At 31.0% G+C, this 21,863-nt stretch overlaps 3 protein-coding genes across 4 annotated transcripts in view; all 3 read left to right on the forward strand.

Moving 5' to 3' along the window:
• LOC130445275 (uncharacterized) overlaps positions 1-21,863 on the forward strand; it is a 136,750-nt gene that overhangs the window by 33,751 nt on the left and 81,136 nt on the right. The gene's annotated exons all lie outside the window — the stretch shown is intronic.
• On the forward strand, positions 1,623-8,474 carry LOC130445276 (uncharacterized). Of its 2 annotated transcripts, none has more exons than XM_056780838.1 (3): positions 1,623-1,767; positions 4,455-4,912; positions 7,561-8,474. In XM_056780838.1, the coding sequence occupies exons 2-3, from the start codon at positions 4,480-4,482 to the stop codon at positions 8,313-8,315; spliced, it is 1,188 nt and encodes a 395-aa protein (XP_056636816.1). In that variant the 5' UTR covers positions 1,623-1,767; positions 4,455-4,479; the 3' UTR covers positions 8,316-8,474. The 2 variants fall into 2 exon arrangements, with proteins under 2 accessions (XP_056636816.1, XP_056636817.1); XM_056780839.1 differs by having other exon boundaries at positions 1,656-1,737.
• Positions 9,707-21,176, forward strand: LOC130445277 (uncharacterized). The gene is made up of 3 exons (XM_056780840.1): positions 9,707-11,865; positions 12,056-12,511; positions 18,633-21,176. The coding sequence occupies exons 2-3, from the start codon at positions 12,094-12,096 to the stop codon at positions 19,388-19,390; spliced, it is 1,176 nt and encodes a 391-aa protein (XP_056636818.1). The 5' UTR covers positions 9,707-11,865; positions 12,056-12,093; the 3' UTR covers positions 19,391-21,176.

Here is a 21,863-nt window from a genome sequence, read left to right on the forward strand (position 1 = left end):
ACCCAGGTTTTATCCATGGTTGTGAAACATTGCCAAACATTCGATGGGAACATCTTCACTCATCATCAATCAGTAAATGATTTCATTTTATTTTGATATTCATTGAAAGCGAATGAAGGGAAGAAAGTCAAAAAGAGTCGATCATTTCATTATTCCATCTGTTTTTTTTTTAATTTTCTAATATGTTCTTGTATGCTAGGAAATTTCTCTTATTGAGAGACCAAAATTGTTTTTTATTTTCCATTTTTCACTCACGAAAAACCAGCGAAACATATATAGGTTTATCAAATCGGAAACCCAATATTATTCACATTCCGATTCAGGACAGTTCTCTAAATTCTGTTCTATGGTATGTATGGGCTATGGTCCAGTTAACTAACTAATCACTCAGTTCAAACTGAACGCTTACTAGGTCACAATTGAGCAACTTAACAAAACTAACTGAAGCCTAATTGGAAATGGCCACAGTGGGTTGAGTTTTTGTTTGGTTTGTGAGATTATATGTTGGATTTTAGACCTTATTATTTCCATTTTTATTCCAAAATGCATTCTCTTAGAGATTAAATATAGTCTGAAAAACAAATATATTGGAAACTTGTGGAAAATGAGTAATATTATGACTGAAGCTCTTATCATCTAAAGATAAGGGGTCAATTACCTATAGCCATAGGTTTGTCCTTGTACCTTTCAGATGCCACTGGGCTATCACTTTGCAACTTTAAAAAGTACCGACTCATGTTTGATAAATAACAATAAAAAGCTGTTTACTAAGAAAATCAAAGTTACTCAGCGTTAGGTATATTTGTGTCACTGACACAGATCTAAGGATTGGATACTTTATCTAATTGTATTCTCTAAGTACTAGTATTAATAATTAATATATCAATTTTTCTCTATATAAATAAGACACTGAATATTATAGAAACATTCTTAATTCACAATTCTTCACTTTGCAGTGACACTGGTAATCATAATAGCTAGCACTTGTTCGATGCTATGTATCCTTCTCAATTCCTGAATGATTTTCAACAATGAGATTTGTTTTCTTCCCATACTCCTGCAGCTCTTATTTTTGCCCTTCTTTATAAGAAGAATAACGTTTTTCTCTACACCCATAATCGAGTTATGACAGTTTTCGGCAATTATCTGTTGTCAAAAGTTCAAGAATTGTATTTGTCATGTTTAATACTATTCTAGGCATTTATAAGGTTGATTTTAATGATTCAATCATCCTTTGTTTCAATTTTGAGTTTATACTATCGTTATCAAACATTGATCCTTCTGAAAAGTTGCACGGACCGATTTAATTCTGCATCTAATTTTTTTTTTATATTCACTTGCTCGGTAATGAAGTATACAACATATTTGAAATAGCGATAAGAGAGTAGAGAAATATAACGGTGGAAGGATACGATACAAGAAATTAGAAGGAACACCTGACAGAGATAGCTCCACCGTAATTTTCTTTGTATCTCAATCAAAGACAGGAACACGATTTTCATTGAAAGCGTAGTTTAGTATAACTTTGTCTATGTATTCCAGCCTGTGATATTTCCATTAAGAGATTGAAGGAATTTTTAACGAATAAAAAATAATCTGTAGATACGCTCATGTAGATGTTTGACCTTGTCATTATTATGTTCTCGAATATACTTATTCAATAGATATAATAATATATAATAAAGTGCAACTTATAAGTTGATAGAATTATTTGTTGGTTTTATCGTCAGAATTATTGTGAGTATTGTTTTATGGAGTACCTACAATGTAAGTGTTTTCATGGTATTTATTTTAAAATCTACAACAATCCTATGATGCATTATACTGATTGATTATGTAACGTAATGTAAACATTTTCTTAGTTACGAAACAATTACAAATTCAATGTTAAGGTTCAATTTGTAGTTTACCAAAAATTTTATTCAATTATTCAACTCATAAGCAAAGTAAAAACTAATTCTAAAAATGTAAAGGGTAAATATTGAATGATAATTGTGACAAATTCATTTTTCCACGGGTGTCAGTGTCATGTTTCCTTATATGTTCCCATAACTACAGTATAAATAAAGGAAATACAAATTCAAGGATGAAGTGGTGTGGAAGTTTGTGCAAACACACGAGTAAGCTGTTGAGGGTTGATCGTTCGTATACGGTGTATTTTCTGTTTTTATTTCTGTAAAGGGTTCGAGTGGTTTTTCAATGGAGTTGGAGGTTTAATTAGCAACGTTAATTTTATTTTTAATAGACTCTTCGATGTATCCTTCTACCACGGTACTGGATTGCCATCCTCCATGGCACTTTAAGGTTAATATGTCCCCTCCTGCATTTACTAAAATTGTTGCCTAAGAACGTCTGAAGCAGTGACCTGTGTATAGATGGCGGTTTTCTAATTAAAAAAAAAATAGAAATTGTCTTAGCCATACTACCCAATTTGATAATGCCAACTACAACATTTTCCGTGTTGCTAATTTAAAATGAAACGTTTTTCTGGCAAAGCAATCGGTCGAAGCAGCGTATTTTTTATATATCTCATAAAATTATCCCGTTACAGTAAAGGTTCTTGGCTTTTTTGTTTTCGTGTTATCAAATTTCACTTTCAAAGTATACCAAAAGTACAGTTTCCGAAAAAGATTTTATTTTTGTATTTCTTCTCCATTCCATAAATTTCTCTTATGCTAATTCATATTTTTTTCTTGAAATTTCCGGCAACAAATCTAAAGTTACTTTTGTGCTTTTTTCGATATCTCTGGCGGAGTGTTATCAAAATCGTCACTACTGTCAATATCCATATTATTTATTACAAATTAGTATAAATATGTCCTACTAAAATAATATTTAATGAAAATTTCGATTTTTATCAAACCACGAATGAAAACTAACTTAAGAATTTAAAAAAATTTCTATAATCTTCCAGTTGTGTCAACTATTTAAAGTTGACAATAGCTAACAAGTTTTCGTCGATGTTTGTTGATTCTCCATATGAATGTATGAGATGTGGACAAAGTGCCGTGAAAAATAATATTTCCCACAGTGTGAGCATTTTGTGGTTAATACTGTTTCTGTTTGGAAAATATTTCCCAGAACGCTGAATGACAAAAATCTTTGAAGTGTATACGCGATATATTTAGAGTAGTCAACTTGAAAGCATAAACATTTGAAAATGAATTTAGGTTTCGCGTTAGTCTAAGGAAATTTTATAAATCTTTCTCGTAAAGAGCATAAAGTGCGAACAACATGGTCAATAATTTTTGAAACAGTTGATTTGTTAAAAACACTAAAGTCACCAAGAATAATATAGGAATTACCTGTAGTTAGAAATCTCAAAGTTATAAATCATTTATTCATTGGCTAGAGAGCTTTTCCTAGATTTCTAAAAAAATATTAATAAGAGTACAAAACACATACATCGAAAAATTTGTTAGGATTCGTTTCGTTTTGTGAATTTTATTCTATTTCTTGTAAAAAAAAGCCGAGCGTGAATTTTTGTTATGATAACCTTTCATAAAATTCATCATCGGACCAAAAATTGTAATGATAATTTTTATGTCGAACGGAATAAGCTCGTTCTTCTGGCATTTGCTGTATTTTTTTAATCAATTCCTCAACAAAAAATCTTTAAATCTTGGAAAATATTCATATTAAATTCTTATTTGTATGACGAATATTTTGAAAAATGAACTTACCAAATATCTTCTTCTTCTTTGAGTAACTGCTCTGCAATATGCTAGTATTTGGTCCGCCCCGAGTATTACATTTTTCCGGTACCACCCACATCTGGGAGGCGTGCCCCTATCCGCCACCTGGGGAGGCGTCCGATGGAAGACTTACAATTCCACACGGATGATCAAATATAAGTAAAATAAATAAACAAATCACTTTTTAGGCTTCTACTAAACTCTTTAATGAGCATTTTCAATTTATTAGAAGTTCAAGAAATTTTAGGTTATTCGGTAAATAAGAGTTAGTAGAGACTAGACACCTAGTAGAGGCGAAGAAAACGGGTCGTAAAATTTTAATAATTTACAATCAACACGCAGCAAGAATAGGCTCACTTTTTATTCAATATGATTTATTATTTTTGAAAAATAATGTCCCAATGCGATTTTTGTCAAAATATTGAAAAGAAATTGATTCTGTCCTTCTGCCCTTTTCCAAAACCGGCACTGGAAGTTCTTAGTTTACCTAATACCAGTCGAATGCTGTATAGTACTGCATCATGAGAAAATTTTAAAAATCAAATGAACTGTGTGAATACTATAGCCAATCAAAATTTATGGTTGATTTCACAAATCACCCTATGAATTAATAAAAAAGAGCATCGAGGCGCTACACCCCATATTGTCAGATAACGAAATATCTTATTTACTCATATTTTAGAACTACTTACATCACATAATTGATTTAATATTTACAAGTTCTGTTAGTATGATAATTTTTTTCAATAAACTCTCTAGATTTTAGTTTCTGCTGAATACCAAAATGATTTGTGATAAAATCAAGAAATTAGATGATTTATTATGTAACTATTTAAAACCAAATAAAAGTATTAAACATGTTGATGTAAGTCGACTCACAGCTCCTGGGGAAAACTATGGAAGCGTCATGTATAAATTGGACATTACAATAGAAAATAGAGAGAACAGTAACGAAGAGATATTACATGCTGTTGCTAAAACTATACCAGAGAATCCACTGTTAAGGTTACTTTTCAAAATTCAAACAACTTATACAAATGAGATGGCATTTTATCAAATAATTATACCAACAATATTGGATTTTCAAAAAGAATTGAATATCCCGAAAACTTTGGACTGTTTTCCTAGATGTCTTGGAATAAGGAAAAACTTGGAAAAAAATAGTGATGTTATTGATGAAAATGCTGTACTACTTTTAGAAAATTTAGCAATTTCTGGTAAGGAATCATTTATTTTCTATTATCACTATACAAAATCTATGCATAGATTTCCATCTTTCATATTCAAATTATTATTGTTAATATAATATATTAATCTGTTATTTGGATTAATTTTATTGAAAATTTCGCAATAAACCCATATGAATAAGCAGTAACACTCCACCTTTTAGTTATAAATCGACTTGATTGAAGTTTGATTTGGTTGGATGATATTGACGTTTAAGCTTGCTCGTTGTTATCGTTCACTAGTTAGGTTATTCTAATATCGAATCTGCTGCAGGGCATGTGTTGGAGGAATTATCCATAAATCCTTTTGTAGGAAGATTACGTTGAATATTACGGAATATTCTGGTTACTTGAATTTCAATGAAGTATAATTTACTTAAAAATTTATGCTAGTGTTTAGAGTTATCTGTCCCAAAATTGACCGTTTCCAAAAATTGCAATTTACTTAATTCTTTTCTTCATTTTTCTAGTTGTTTTAATAATATTTTTCACCAAGTGGACAGGACAAAAACAAAATACGAACTTGGTCTTTTGACCGTTTGTGATAGTCCACAAACTGTTTTATAACTTTTGGAGCGTTTTCTGAAATTGTTGGTCCATGAATAGATGAATAGAGTTTTTTCGAACACAAACAGTGTCCCGGTGATTGTAAATAACTTCAAAGGATCCACGTGTTCTAGGAATGTTTGTCAGCTTGGTATAAACGTTCTTGAAATTAGAACCAATTTGTTTTTGTTTCCGATTTTGTGATTTAGAAATAGGAAGAACGGTTTATCAATAAGAGGGCTATGGTAAAGAGATAATCGTGCATCTGTTCCGCCGCTGACGTACCTTCACAGAAAACTACGTCAATTGCTGGGAGACCACATAATAGAGCGAAAAATGAAAAGAATAAGGAATAGAAAAAGTGAAAATCTTCTAGATTGGAAATGGTTGAAAATAAGCAATGGAAGTCAAAAGGATAAAATAGGATGGTCAGTTTACTAAGTTTTCAAATCGTGGAGAATTAAGGGTAACAAAAACACGACGAGTGAACCAATATCAATCTAAGTCGTGGTTTCGTTCTAACCTAACCTAACACAACTAGATACCAAAAGACTTTTGTCTCTATGGACTATTGAAATTTGTTTGTTTGTGTCTCGTGCCTTCGATGGTCTCTGTCAATGAAAAAACTGACTATTATCCAATAAATTCAAAACAGCTTCAATAAATTTTTATCTTCTCAAAAAGGGAAAAATATTCACCCAAAAACCAACGATCAACAAATAATATCGTCAGAGCACTATTGACCATAAAAACCCAGCATTTGCAAAGGTAAATATTTGATCCGTTGCTCCTCTTCCTTTCTGGAAAGCTGCTTGGTACTCTCCTACTATTTTTGTTACTCTTTTAGTTTCTTTCTCACAAGTCTAGCTAGAGCTTTATACACCACATCCAGAGCTAATATCCCAATTTTCACACTTTGTTTTATCTCCGTTTTTGAAGATTGGACATGTAATGGCATTATTCTTATAAAAACTTTACATAAAGTCCATTAATTACAATCTTTGGTCGACATCTCCAATTCTCCAAAGTGTATTTTGCTAATTTGCTTCCGATTTGGGAAAGTATTATTGATAAAAAAACCTTAGAATATGTTCTCTCTTTTTTTAAGCAATCATAAGAGGGTAAACCCTTTTACAATCGAGTAGTTCGAAGATCCCTGCCGTGTAGAGATGCTTGTGGATATTAATCTTGAACATCTGAGCATCTGCTGTGGAAGTATCGTTAAAACATTGTCAAGTCAGCGACCTTTCTTGAATGTTATGATGTGTCCAAGTTTCTAGCAACTCGGATCACATGTAAGTCGAATTGTTCTGTTCTGTGTTTGGTCGAGTATCCTCAGAGTATGTTTGGGAGCAGAGCTTCATATGTATAAGCATTATTGCGAAGGTGGATGAATCTGGGCTCTGTAGAGGGATTATAAGCTGTTGCGGGGTTTATAACTTTTGGATCTTAAATAAGACTCTAAGCTTTATGAAGATAATTCGGCTATACCGGAAAGGATATATTGCTTCCAGCATCAACACCAAACAAGCGAATTTGCAGTGATGGTGATATTTTATGTCCAAACCCTGAGATGCAATGTCAGATTTCTCTGTAAAAATATCAGCCTAAGTCTTTGCCGCATTAAACTCAATCAGATTGTTATTGCAAACAAATTTGGGTATCAGCCAAGTTTATTGCTATTTATCTCAAGGTAAACTTGACTAAATTTTAGAAGTATATACTTCTAAAAAGGTTAATCACCTTTTACAATGATACGCAATTAATAATAATGAAACAATTTTCTGATAATTTTATTCAAATAACTCTATGACTTTAATCCTATGAAATGTGGAATTATGCGGTCTGCATGGTTGTATTTGTGATTTAATGGATCATAAAATACTAAAAGTATTCACTCTTTTAGTTATTTTGAACTTACTGTTTATTCCTATAAAAACTTTCAATGGACAGTTTTTTATAACGAACTATTTCAAGCTCCATTATTAACATGTGTATAAACATAAAATCACAATTATTTATACATGCCCTGCTAGTAATATAATTAGGGAAATTTATTTCAAAGGAGATAAATGCTCATTATTCTGTTCCAGGTTTTACCAACATCGATAGAAATGAAGGTTTCGATCTTGAAACTTCGAAATTAGTTTTAAGGGACTTGGCCGAATTCCACGGGGTCACTTTAGCGCTTAAGTTGAATAAACCACATGTATTCGAAAAAAATGTCAAGCCTTATTGTCTCGATTTTGAACATAACTCAGAACTTATGCGCGACTTGATAGCTTTAGTGGCGAATGAAGATCAAGAATGTGCTAAGATATTATCTACAATTCCTAATTTTGGACGAAGACCTAAACCGATGCCCAATGAACCGTTCGCAACTATTGTTCATGATGACTTATGGACGAACAATACCATGCAAAAATTTGAAAATGGGAAACCAATCGCTAATAAAATGGTTGATTTTCAAATTTACTCGTATGGTTCACCCGCCACTGATGTTTTCTTTTATCTTTGGTCGAGTGTTCCGCTAGATGTGTTGAAAAATCATATTGATCAATTGATTGAATATTATCACGGACACCTCGTGAAGATCATGAAAATCTATGCTTGTGACGTGAAACCGTTTTCGTTGGAAGCATTTATGGAAGAAATTAAACGTATTAGTCAGTTCGAGTTTTATCACGCTTTATTTTTCTATTTGATTGCAGTGCAAGCTCCAAAAGGTGGTTTAGATATAACGAAAACGCCGACAGCGGCAGAAATTGTGAAAAATGTGAGTAGTAAAGCTAAAGAAAAGACCTGGTACATGATTAAAGAATGTTACAAAAGGGAATGGTTGAGATGAACTGGTACTCATTTTCATCCCCTAAATAGTTCTTTATAAAAATAGTCCAAGGAACACAGAGTACTTCATGTGCTTTAACTATTTTCCTATTCTGTTATTGATTAACCTGAATTACTGCTAATATTATATAATTGTTGAATAAAAAACAATTTTGTATAATTCACTTTTCTTTTATTTATTTCTTGGACACACGCAATTGCTGAATTTATTCATGATACAATAATAAAATAATCGGATTACTAAAATATGTGGATATTGTGTGACTTATATAAATTTCATCTCTATTAAAAGTAATGTGATAATTATTAGTGACATGCTCACAGAATGAATGAGGTAATAAGTACTATATGCCACAATTATATATAGAACATTTATCCATTTTCCAATCATATCAAAAAAAGGACTATTATAATTTCTATAAGAATTAACACACTATACGTTTTTTAGTTAAAATTTCGAAAATAACGTAGCACCAGTCGAATCAAGAAACGTTTATAAACTATACATGACTTTACAGTTGGAGAGATACAGTTTCTAACTACCTTCAATACATCTAACTATTGGTTCGCCTTGTATATATAAATGTAATATAAATGCATCTAAATGTTCTTGATTTTAAGTCTCTTCTGTTTTAAAATTAGTTTTTTTGATAGTTTTTAAAACAAAGATAAATTTTGACGTTTCGACTTTTCTTTAAGTATTTATCAAAATATGATATTGACACTGACAATTAATTTGCTTATTTATATTGATCTATAGATCATAAGGAATATCAAAATAAGAATAATAATAATATTAATATATATTATTATTTATTTTTTATTTATTTATTTATTATATTTATTTTTATATTATTATTTATTATTATTAATATATAATAAAATTTATCTTTCTTTTAAAAACTATGAAAAAAACTAATTTTAAAACAGAAGAGACCTGAAATCAAGAAGAGTTAGATGCATTAATATATCAAAAGGTCTAAGAAATAAGAAATTGAAGAAATTTATAAATGTAATTATGTGTGTAGCTCTTTACTTAGGCAAAAACGATCCGAGACATACATACTTCTTAAACGGTCACGCCTAAAAAAGAAAAAGTCGTAACATAGTCATTACCATGAACAACGAACTAATAAAATTAATATAGATAACCCTAATGTTCCTTCACACTCTCTTATTGTTAAATAGATTATAGAAAAAAATACTCATAAGTTATATTTCTCAAATATAAAAATAACCTAAATTATAAAGAAATAACAATAAATTCTAACCTTAACAATATTATTAATAAATGTTTTCGATTTAAAACAACTACCAAACCTCCAGAAAAAATATAATTATTAATAAATAAATTAACATTAAAGTTCTAATAATTTAAATAAAATATTGGTCTTGTAAACCAAAAATAAGGTTTCTTTTAAAACTTTAGAACTTTAATCTCCAAAATTAATATTTTTTTTAAACTAATATCTGACATAATTATATTTTTTCTTGTATTATGTATACTATCTTTAATATTCATTTTTATAAGCCATCCTTGCGGATTAATACTTTTCCTACAAACTTTAACAATTGCTCTCCTTAGTAGACTACAATTTTTATATTCTTTAGTCCACTGCAATCTCTTAATTTTATTTAGACGTCTGAAAAGAGGTTTTTTTACTGTTATCCTTCCAAAAAAGGCAACTTCTCTTAATCTCCTTTTTACTGTAGAAGTACTACGAGGCATATTCCTAGATTCATTGATCTGAGCTGCTATCTCTGCGTCCGTGAGTCGTCGATCACGTTTACTGATCAATACAATACGTTTATCTTTAGCTTTTGTAGTTTTTCGATCACGCCCAGAACGTTTTCTATCGCCAAAGCTCCTTGTGGATGCATAATTTTTCATGTTGTAGTCCCCAGTTCAAACTGGGACTGAACTACAATCATAAATACGTGAGAAATAAGTCACAGTTAATAAATATGTAATAAACAAATCAGCCGGTACTTACAAGTTTCGACTTGTCGCACTTGCGAACAAATAAAAAACAAAATTATTTTTGGTAGGTTTCAACTTCGCTTGAAAATATGGAAGCGAAATTTGTTAAAGTGTATTATTTTAAAATTTATAAGCGGATTGTAGGGAGGGTAAAAACTTTTGACCGGTAGTGTAGCTAGTAGACGTGATGACAATATAGACAGGCTTATAGTGATGGGATTAGTACAGGGATACGTCAATAGTCTATTAGATTATTAGATCAAATCAATCAAGTTACAGACAAACCCCTTCACCTATTCTTGCACCAAACTGAAGATCGATATACATATGGTAGTAGAAAATAAAGAAGAGGCCATGACACTCTTGATTAATAAACGAGAATAGAGAAAGAGAAATATCCGATAGGGACATATGCTTTCGTCATTATTTTTAATTACAACTCATATGATTTTTGTCAGAACGGTCTGAGAAATTTCAGTAACCACACGCACACTATGAGTGTGTCAAGCGGAGCCATACATCTACATTCTATGGAAGTATTCTCAATAATTTAGTTATAGTTCTTCCAATATCAATTGCAGATTATAAAAACCCTTGCCAATAATTCTGTTCAATCTACCATAGGCGTGAACTGAGACCTTTTTGTACCCCGTTCTTTTTTTATTTTGGAAAACGAAATTTCAAAGCAAAAACCATAAAGAAAAATAAATTTTTGGCAATTAAACAAAGGGAAAAAAAGCAGAATCGTCTGAACTATAGTCATCATTTGATTGATTTATGAAGAGTTGTGAAGAGGGTGATACTACATACTCATCTTTGATAACAAGTCTTGAGTAGCTTTGTCAACTGATTTCAGTTTGTCTTCACATGTTTTTCGGTTCTGTGAACGAACCCCTTTCGTGACTAGTCGATAAATGGTAAATTAACTTATTCTAGGTAATTCAGCAATTTTTATTATGATTGCATCGTCAGATTGCTGGATATTTACCTTTTTCAAACATTCGAATAAATTTAAAATAACTTGCCTGTGTTTGTTTATCTAAATCTTTATTATTAAATTCATACCTGTCTTTATTCTCACTACACTGTGCAATTTCATTCGCTCACGGTCTGAAGAGCGCCATATTTCTATTTATTTAAAGAAATTTATGAATTAAATGAATTTCACCAAGCGACGCCACTGCTTATCGTAGACTGTCTGGCAGAAATATTTCGAAGAAATTGTGTACGTACGCCATACAGTGCAGAAGATGAATAGAAGAACTATACCAAACGAAACCTTTCAACCTTTTCCTAATTTTGTGAAAACTATAATAGATTATTCATTTAACACGACATATCATCACTACAATAGAAAAGTTGAATAGCAGTAACTAACTATTGAAAAAGAGAAATAAAAGAAGATTGAAAAGAATTACCATTAAAGTCATGATTCAGTCGACCCTGCAAAGCTATCTACAATTCATTTTATAGGCGTTTGTTTATTTTAATTATGGAGGAAATTTATTTTATTATCAAAATATAGGTTTCGGATTGTTGTAAATATGTGTGAAAATTAATTATCTGCAAGGTAAGATTCAGCTTCGAAAATTAGATTATATATACTATTACAAATATTTACACTACATATTAAAGTAACAAAATATATAAATCTAAAAACATATTTTCAACTTTTATTTACAATGTCCTTACATGTATATATATACAAGTGACGATTACGAATTTTATTTATTCATTTTTTTTTCGTTGTTTTATTCTAGAAGTTTAGTTTGTATCTAAATATTCAGCTGCAGATAAAATGTTGAGAAGTTTGACGTGTTTGTTGAATGCAAATTTAGCACCGAAGAAGGTTGTTGAAGAACCAACTGTATCGAGACTATTGTCTGAAGGTGAAAACTTTGGAAGTGTTATGTATAAACTCGAATTCATAGTTCAAGACGAGAACGGCGATAAAAAACAATTAACTGCAGTTGCTAAAACTCTCCCGGATTCCGAAATTTTTAGGAAAATATTTTTCATTCAAACAACTTATACTAATGAAATCGCGTTTTATCAAATTATAATACCAACTTTACAACAATTCCAAATTGAATTGGGAATAGAAGATGTGATTAATTGCTTTCCGAAATGTTACGCTACGAGGAAAAACTTACTTAATGACAGCGATAAAATTACGGACGACGCTGTAATTATTCTAGAAAATTTATCAACTTCTGGTGAGTTTGAAAAATTATTATCTTTATGTCACGATATACGATTCTAATAATAATTTATTATTTCATCAAATAACTGGAGTTAGTTGAATTATATGATAGATAAATCATTTCATACTTTAAATAGTCTATGTAATGCTTAATTATATATTATAGAATATACAGGGTGTGTTATGAGGGACTTTCACCATATGTCTGAAAATCTGCATGGTGATTTGTGAAATGGACCATAAATTTTAAACGTCATTATACAGCTCATTTGATTTTTTATTTTATTTTATCATTTATCTTCTGTTTACGACTCTACGTCTCCTTACGGAGATAGGTGATCCAAATAGCTATTGTCGCACGAGAAACCGCAGCTCTGAAATTTTCTGTAGACGTCTATCCGAGTCATCTACGCAAGTCTTTCAGCCATGAATTTTGTCTACGGCCGACCGACCGTTTTCCTTCGATCTTTCCTTCTATTATCAGGCGGAGAATCTCATATCGCTCGCCTCTCTTTATATGTCCTAGGTACTGCAACTTTTTCTCCTTCATTGTCGTGAGAAGCTCTTCTGACTGGTATTAGTTAATCTTAATTCCAGGACCGGCTTTGGAAAAATCAATTTAGGGATTCGTATTGAATATTGCATTCTGTATAATATTTCAATTTATATTATATATTTTAATATATAATGTAATATAATTTGAATAAATTACCGATGAAAACGATATCCTAAACGACAAAAAAATCATCTGTACCCATATCATATTCAAATATTTCACCAACTACATCCTGGATATGAAAATTGGAATGCTGCAGATGGATTAATTATCATCGAACAACGCTGTATACAGATTAAGTCCAATTTACAAGAGACGGTATAAACTATGACCAATCAGTAAGTCCTCACTTTTAATGGACCATCAAAAAGCTTCTTAATCAACTATTAAAAAAGTACAGATCTATTTGGACTTTCTAGAAAAGATTTGCCAAATTTGTTTGCCAACGCGAACGATGTTTTCCGAGGGATGTAATTTCAGCACGATGGGGCATCTTCTCCTTTTTACAACAAATTCTGTAATTACTGCAGCAACCCGATGATGATTGTTTGTATCTAGCTTGACTAATACGAATCCTAATAAAACTTTCTGGATGAAATTTTGGAGTTCTATAATTGAAAATATAATTTTTCTGATCTGTGGTATCATATTGCAAAACTTTTAGGTTAAATAAATATATTTTCTCCGTACAGTAAACTATAGAGGTACGCGCAGGAACCTGAAAGCCATATTTATGTGTATTACATAACCAAACCTTATGTCAAACTCTTCAAAATAATGTAAGCAATTCTAATTCGTTTATACTGTATCTTCTATTTTTGTTAATTTGATATTTTCTGATATCTCTTCGAATATACCGAACTGTGGCGTAAGAATGAAACACTCGTTATGTCTAGTCGGTTTTAGTTGTTTATGTAATGCTGTATTTACTATCAAACATCTTTTTGCACTGACGTATTTTATATTGAACTTATTAGATCTTGGAATATCTCTACTTTCTTATTTAAGTTTTTTTGATCAAGGGAATTGACACAAAATTACTATAAATGTTTTTGTTGAATTGGTTATTTATATAAAAAAAAACATCCTCCTTTGTAACAAAATAAACAACTTCTTGTTAAATGCGAGATATACTCTCTATTCCTATACATCAAGTCAGAAGTAATAAAAAGTTTCTCATCGAATCTTGAATACCTATAAAGAAATAGAACGCAATCTCTCCTTAACCCCTAATGGCAGCCATAAATTTAGAAAAGGTCAAGATAAAAGATTCACTTCACTCAGACAATCAGTCTTGGAATTTCAGATAGTGATTTTTGGTAATATTTTGAAATTCTGTCAAATTTGCTGAAAAATTTATTTATTTCTAATTGTGGACTTAATGTCATAAATTCAGGGGCTATTCGAAAACTAAGGTAAAGATTATTTGAAAAAACGTTCCAAATTTTTTCATAACATTTTGTATATCTAAGTCAAAGACGTCTTTCATCTGTGAAGATATGTATGCTAAAATGAACAAACGATATTATTGATTTCAACATTCCCTATTCAAAAATTATTTTTAGAAGGGCATTGTATGTGACCTTCTATCATTTAATCAGAATTTTTCGAAGATCAGAAAAATAAACATGACGGTCAAATGGAAATATTGGATAATATTTACGTGGATAAATCAATATGATTCATACAAACTTATCTACCTAACTTATGCGCTAATTTAGGATAACCAAATTATATTTCCTCTTACATTCAGTTGAATACGCTTTTGGTCCAAAGTGAGCAAATTCTTAAGTTATTATAAGGTGAATTCATTTATTTCATATGCCAATAGACTCTTCCATCACTTTAATCTTAGTCCGATACTCTTCGTATCATTTTGTAACTTTTTCGAATATATCGCTGGTTGTCAGTCAAGCTGCTACGTCGAATAGAAAATAAGTGTAATTGCTGAAACTTTATTGAGAATTTCTAAATGCATAGGCAGAGAAAAGATTACAAAAAGGTTAATCAAGCCTACGGAAGAAACAAAAACCTATCACAAACAAAAATATAACCAAACAATAAAAATAAAAATGTACATAAGATAATGAGAACTATAACAGGTCCAAAGACAACACAGGGGAGAGCAAAGAAATAGAGAAAGAGCTGGAGGAAGAAAATATAGTGAGATACATAAAAGCACAAAGACTCAACTGGGCTGGGCATATAATGAGAAGAAAACCAACTGAAACGATGAAAAGAATAACACAATGGACCCATTTGAGACCAAGGAGAAGAGGCAGGCCGAGAACGACTTGGAGAAACGATAAAAGCACTTAATATAGAGAAATGGAGGGCAAAATTCCGGAACCGAATGGAATGAAAAAAAAAAAAAAATAACAAAAGCAACCAAGACAAACGATAAACTATAAAGAAAACGTATCATTTAGTTAGTATATGGCGAATTAATTCTGTTATATGCCAATTATCTCTTCCATCACTTCAACTTTAATCTGACACTCTTCCAGTATTATTTTGTAACTTTTTCGAAGATAACGCTGATTGTCAGTCAAGCTAATACGTCCACGTTTAAATTCAGCTGACAAAAATGTTACGGTCGTAAATGATAGTAAAGAGTCTCTGGACATAATGTTCAAGCTTCTCTTACATTTACGTATGCGTATTGCTTTCGAAAATACAAATATCTAATGACAGAGAGACAGAGTATTCACTTAGACTCACTTATACAATTGTCAAATAGAAAGTAAGTGTCAAGAAAGGTTGAAATTGTATTGAGAATTTCTCAATGCATTGGTAATGGTATATTTCATGATCTGAAACGAACGATTTTTCCATGCTCGTGTAAGGCGAAACCTAACACAGAAAGTCATACAAGCACGTTGACTTGTAATGAAGGATACTTTTTCTTACAATTATCTGAAAACGATGCAAAAAGGACATTTTAGTTCCAAAGTAATCATAATACATAGTAACAAACATGATTAACAAAACTTATTAGAGCTAGCTGCACAAGACAGTGCTTATGGAACGGCGAGATCTCAAAAAAGTTAAAACTGTAAGTGATTGATATTCTTCTAGTTTATCTAATCGAAAAAGCCAAGAATATGAAATCATCCACGTTCAGAGTCAATTCTAAATACTAACCTATTGCTTCTTTGAAGGGTTAGGCTGTGGGCTTATATACCAAAAGGGTTCAAGATAATAACTGCGTAACAACTAGCCGCATTTTCATTTAGATGAACAATATCTACTGTTAGCAGTGATTTTAGTGTTTGGAATCTGTGGCACATGTCATAGAGAAGATTTAATACGTTTGAGCTAAGACAATGTTGTGTTTATGAAAAAAAAATCATATACTAAACAGTTTTTCCTAATAAGGGATGTACATTCCAGCCCTGTGCACTTTACCGTAAATATGCAGATCTACGGCTTAAAAATATAAAAAGCAGAAAATTATTTGTTGCATATCGAAATTGTAGGTGCTATGCCCAACAGGTTGGATGTTATACCATCAGTCCCAAAACTGGAACCGAAAAATTCATAAGGCGTTCCTCAGCAACTATGTTGGTGTAAAGCGGCGCTGATTTGCACACTCTGCAAAAACAGAGAGGGTCGCGTTCTTCGAACGTAGCAGCTGCGACATTCCAATAGGAAAATCAAAACATCTGCTAAACGTTTGCTTCAACATCTTTAGTTCTAAAGACTGAAATACCGAAGAGACTAACTGCAATAATACAAATTTTACAATAAATCTTACAATTGATAGCAACGATTACTAAATATACTAATCACATGTTGTTGTTTACAGAAGAAGGTCTAGAAATAAATATTTGTTTTTTATTAGAATTAATTTCAATTGTATTTTTTCCGTGCGCTGTTCTGAAAATGCTACGCCTTTGTAAAAACAGATACATATAATGAAAATAAATTTTTAACTTACATTTATAAGTGCTTACATCTTTAGGTTGAGGTTGAGACTTTTCGGACAACTCTCGTTCTTTCGATGTATTTGGAACAACTCTTTTTTCTATATACTCCTTATTTCTTTACGACGCTTTCCATACGATTTTATTTGAGACCCTTAATGTACAATCCAGATTTCTAGTAAAAATTGGATTTTATTGTAAACAGAATTTTGCGACACTTTTTGAAATTTGATGATTGTCAAGATAAGGATTGTGTATGACAATTATGAAGCTAATATGTTGTTATCGATGTGTGGTTGAAATTAATATACGTATTTGTCTACTAGATTTATGTGGGTTTCCCACAAACATCACGTCTAATTTCCATCATTACTTATAGCATTGGAAGTTATTTTTTTATCTGTCCTGCTCTAACATGTCTAGAATAGAGAAACATCTATCTATTTTACTAATCGTTCTATGCGATACACAGACTTTTTCATGAAATTAACGAGGTACTTCCTGTTGTGTTCTGGTTTTATCTCGGTAAAAAGTTATTTCTAAGACGGTTATTTTATGTTTTCTAGTTGATATTACTATTTTTATGAATTTAAGTCAATGAAATTTGAACGAAATTTATCATGAAAAATCATTAGCTAAAGCGTTTTGAAAAAACTAACATTGTCACAAATAGTATTTAATGAAAAATGAAATACTCAATAAGAAATAAACTTTGTGAATTTTGGTAATCGGTGGTTTCATTTTCATCCCATGTTAATTCCGAAAATAATGCAAAAACAATAACAGCTTTGAATATAGTAACAAGATATCTGTCAATCGAAGAGATAGAGTTCTGGATCAAATCATTAGTTGAAGAATATCACTCTATTTTTCAAATTTGACATTTTCCGAATTTATAATATCTCTTAGTTTGTATGTTGAATGTACGACTTTTTGGCCTCAATTTAACACATTTTTGAACAATCAGATTTAAATTGAATTATGCGCACTTATTCAAATATTGACGGTAATAAAATAATTCGATGAAAATATCTGATTATTCCGAGCTAGTTTGCGAACTAGTTAAGCGCGCATTCCCAGACGTAAAAAATCTAGATGCAACCATTAATACATCTATACATATCAAAGAAGAAAGGCACAAAATTGGACACTGCTTAAAAACATTGAGATTCACACTTTTTAGTTTATTATACTAAAGAGTAGTTTAAAGTAACTAAAAACTACCCGATTAGCAATAATCAAATTAAATAGTAAAAAATAATTCACGACTTAAGAATGAACGTACTGATAAAAAATTATTGTCACTATTATAAAAGCCTGGGATACCTTCCGTGGCATTTTCAAACTTATTTTGTCTTTTGGATTGAAAAAGTTAAGACGGGTGACATCTAGTCCTAAATTACGATATCTCTTCTTTCCATAATCTAAGAAACCAATATAAAATTCGATAAGATCCAAAAGTCGTAAATTTATGGGATGTCATTGTTTAGGGCCACAGAATTACATTATAATACTCGACAATTTTCTTATAGTTGAAGAGAGATTTCAAATTTTATAAAATTTATTTAATATAAGGAATTGCACACATTAATTCTTATTTTTTTTTCCAATATACCTGTAGAGTAATACACATACAATTTGATTATTTATAGGTTTTATCAATTGTGACCGAACTCTGGGTTTGGACTTGAACACAACCAAGTTGATTCTTCGAGATCTGGCACTTCTACATGGCGTATCGTTGGCTTTTAAATTGAAGCATCCCGAGAAATTTGAAAACAAAATTAAGAAATTCTGCACCCCTTTTGAGCCATCTCATCAAAATTTGATACCTGTTTTGAAAATGATTATTGAAGAGAAAAAAGAATTAGCTCACTTAGCTCCTAAATATAGAAGCTGGGGCTTGAGCCCACGTTCACCAATAAACGAACCTATTGCATGTTTAATACATGCAGATGTATGGACAAACAATACAATGCAATTATTCCAAGACGATAAGCCGATAGAAAACAAATTTGTTGACTTTCAAATTTACCAATACGGCTCTCCAGCAGCTGATGTATTTTTTTTTCTGTGGTCTTCTGTTGCTCTTCATGTGCTTGAAAGTAATTTAGATGATTTATTAAAATATTACACTGACCAGTTACATGGAGTACTTAAAAAGCATGAGTGTAACATTCCTCTTTTAACACACGAAGCATTTTTGAAGGAAATGGAGTCAGTTTCGGAATATGAATTCGGACACGCTTTTTTGTTCCATAATTTAATCGTAAACTGTAAAAAAGGAGGACAGGATCTAGAAAATCCCGACGTTGAGAAAATTTTTGATGCTGTTCCGTTGGAAGTGAAACAAAAATCTTGGTTTATGTTGGAAGAATGTATGAGAAGAGGGTGGTTTAAATATAGTTAATCTTGCGCATCTGAAATTAATTCTAATTGTGGGGAAGTTCCAAAAAATAGAGCAATTAATTGTTATTTAATCTATGTCTACTATCAACAAGACTGTTTTAAAATTTTTATTCATTATACCAAATTCAAAATATTGTTATTGATTTATCAAATGAATTTGGTTCTAAATTTCATTCTAAATACAGGATAATAATAAACATTCATGTCAAAACATGGAAACCCAAAATTATAAATACTTTGAATATAGAGAATATTATTATATATTACTAGCTGACCCGCAGACTTCGTACTGCCTTAGTTGATAAATAAAAGGCTTAAACTTTTGTATAAAATAAACATGAATCAATTAAAAGGAATCCTTTTTTATTAAAACAAATAAAAAAATACTCGGTATGTTTTATTACTATTATTGTTTTCGATTAATTACACATGATGTTGCTTACTTACAAAACAGAGTTCTCCTGGCTATTTATAAGATTTCAATTTGATATTGACAGACACACACACACAGTTATGATATAGTCTGTTAATCAGCTTTTTTGTCAACTATATTTTTTATTTTGTTTTGTGGTGCGTAAATAAACAAAGATGACGGTTTTACCGACGCGCGAACATGCCATGTATAATTGTTCATGCGCGAAAAAGTTGATATCGCAAACTTCCAACGACTGACCTTGCGATTTATTTATGGTCATCGCAAAGGTCAGACGTACCGAAAATTGTAAAAGTTTAAAATCGAATGGTACACGCACGATCGAGACATCATCTCCTTTGTATTTCCCTTTTATGATTGTTGCCTCAATGACGTTATTTATCACCTTTTTCACAGCCAGTCTTGTTACATTGCACAGTTTAGTTGAATAATAATAATAATGAGTGACAACTGATCCTACTTTTAACTGCAAATTGTGAAGTGGTAATCCAGGTAATTCCAGTGAATTTAAAAAGTCTCGAGGGAAACCCACTGTCCCGGAAAAAAATTCTGAATGGTCGCATTAAGTTCCCCGACAATTTTATTTTTCCCCGCCAATATTGCTCGTTCGCCCAGTCAATTATGGTTATTGAATTGTTGCGCTATATCTGGGAAAACACGCTGAATTAGATTCTCTCTTGAGTCTGTGACTTATACGACTATTTTCTTGATCTGTGTATAGAAACAACATATATTGCCCAAAATGATCAATGCTTCAATAAGAAAACTGATTTAAATAACCTTAGTGTAATTTATGCATATCTTTTAAATTTTGTAAAAACAAATTCTATAAAAATTCAAAGCCACAAACAAACAACTCACCTCACCTAACCTATAAAGTTCAACTTCACTTATAACAACCGAGCCTATAAAATTTATTGTCATTTGTATACAAACCAATAAATATTCAGCTATATTCGTAACGACCTAACCTATTAAAATTTAATATTATCCATAAATTAACCAATCAATATTGAACATCGTTTACTGCAACTTATCCTTATCTAACCTATAAAAATTAAACATCATTCATTACCCAACCAATTAAAAATTAATAAAAATTCCTATAGTAACCAGAATCAATATTTTTATCAACGTCACGTATATTGAATTTTGAATCCTATGAATTTGAAATTCTTACAAGAATTTATACAACTTAAAGTCACCACAAATCTCAATTAATTATTGTAAATAAAACTTTATTATTGTTATACATTTATACATATTTCTTATATTGTACTTGACCATAATTTCAGTCCCAGACGATGAATACATAAGTATTTGAAAGCTTGGATAATATATTAAAATTAGTCTACTTTGGTGTTTCATTGCCACGTTTCCAATAGAAAACGCTCATAATATAGCTAGCAAAGACTTCGTTACAATTCGTATATATTATTATCAAACTTTGTTTTTTATTGTACTTTATATACATTAAAGGCTGTTAGGAGCAAGACAGAATGTAGCCACCGTAGCAAATAGTATGTTCGCCACTAATCAAATCTGATCCTTTTCCTCTGCACCCCACTTTCTGCATTGTGCTTTGATTACTATATAAGGGAACAAACGATTCAAATAAATCGCAGTAAAAATGAATACGAACCTACTACATTTACTACATATCGATCCAAATAAACTATGGGGGTTGTTGTGAAACAAGTAACTAGACGTTTTCCTAATTGCAACTTGAAGGCAATAGAAGTTGCATCTATCTAGAGATTATGCAAGAATATATTAATTGAGTTACGGCAGCGAATGCTTGCCATATAAAAGGTAGTCTTGTTTCATGTCAATTCAAAACTAGTCTTGAAAATCTATAATCAGTTTCGAAACGCCTAGATTGAGGAGAAAGATGGCAACTATTATTGCTGGTAAGTGTATAGATATAGGTATAGAAAAATAGAAATGATTATGCGAGAAAAATGTCTTCCTTTGTCCAGTGAAACAATTACCGTAAACAATTTTTTAGTAATTTTAATTTCGAACATTGTACGTACTTTAG

Source organism: Diorhabda sublineata, chromosome 6, assembly GCF_026230105.1.
Source record: "Diorhabda sublineata isolate icDioSubl1.1 chromosome 6, icDioSubl1.1, whole genome shotgun sequence".
Taxonomy (NCBI): domain Eukaryota; kingdom Metazoa; phylum Arthropoda; class Insecta; order Coleoptera; family Chrysomelidae; genus Diorhabda; species Diorhabda sublineata.